General features: G+C 35.9%; 1 protein-coding gene across 1 annotated transcript in view; it reads left to right on the plus strand.

Moving 5' to 3' along the window:
- The window catches only part of CSUI_004121 (dynein heavy chain family protein), a gene marked incomplete at both ends in the record, with an annotated part of 13,590 nt that extends 12,986 nt beyond the window's left edge, over positions 1-604 (plus strand). Inside the window, one exon of the mRNA XM_068064316.1 lies at positions 419-604. Coding sequence (XP_067923708.1) covers positions 419-604 — 186 coding nt within the window. The remainder of the gene's footprint in view (positions 1-418) is intronic.
- Positions 605-657: the final 53 nt, after the last annotated feature.

The raw sequence follows: 657 nt of genomic DNA on the forward strand, positions 1-657 counted from the left end.
TGTATATATGTATATATATGTATCCATATATATATATGTGTATTTTTATATCTATGTATATCTGTGTGAGGTTGTTCACTAGGGTATTCAATCGATATGTTGCTTAGCATTCACCCTAAGGCTTCGATACGGCGATAAAGAGGGGCTATCAAAACATATGTATACATCTATACACATCGCTACTAGCAGATATCGCTATATATATATATATATATATGTATGAGTAGATATACGTATGTATATGTATGTCATGTAGCCAAACAATATATGTATATATACATGTATATATATACGTTTATACATCCTGAAGTTGTTTCAGGTAGGTGATTAGACAATGTGTAGATCGCGTAGATCTCTTCTTCCTTTTTCTTTTTTCTATCACTTTCTTTCCTTTTCTTTCTTTCTTTCTTGTTGGCAGTGGCTGCTGGGAGAAGTGACGAATATGCAGATTGTGTTGCCTTTGATCAACGACTTGCATTCGGAGTTTATGAGAGATCGGCATTGGAGACAACTCATGACAGTAGCAGGGAAGACCTTCAATAAAGGTAAAATACCCGACAGCAAGGGGGGGGGTGCCACACCCCTACTACTATCACTACTATGACTATGACTACTATGACTACTACTACTACTATGACTACTACTACTACTATGACT

Source organism: Cystoisospora suis (genome assembly GCF_002600585.1).
Source record: "Cystoisospora suis strain Wien I chromosome Unknown contig_1867, whole genome shotgun sequence".
In the NCBI taxonomy this organism is placed as follows: domain Eukaryota; phylum Apicomplexa; class Conoidasida; order Eucoccidiorida; family Sarcocystidae; genus Cystoisospora; species Cystoisospora suis.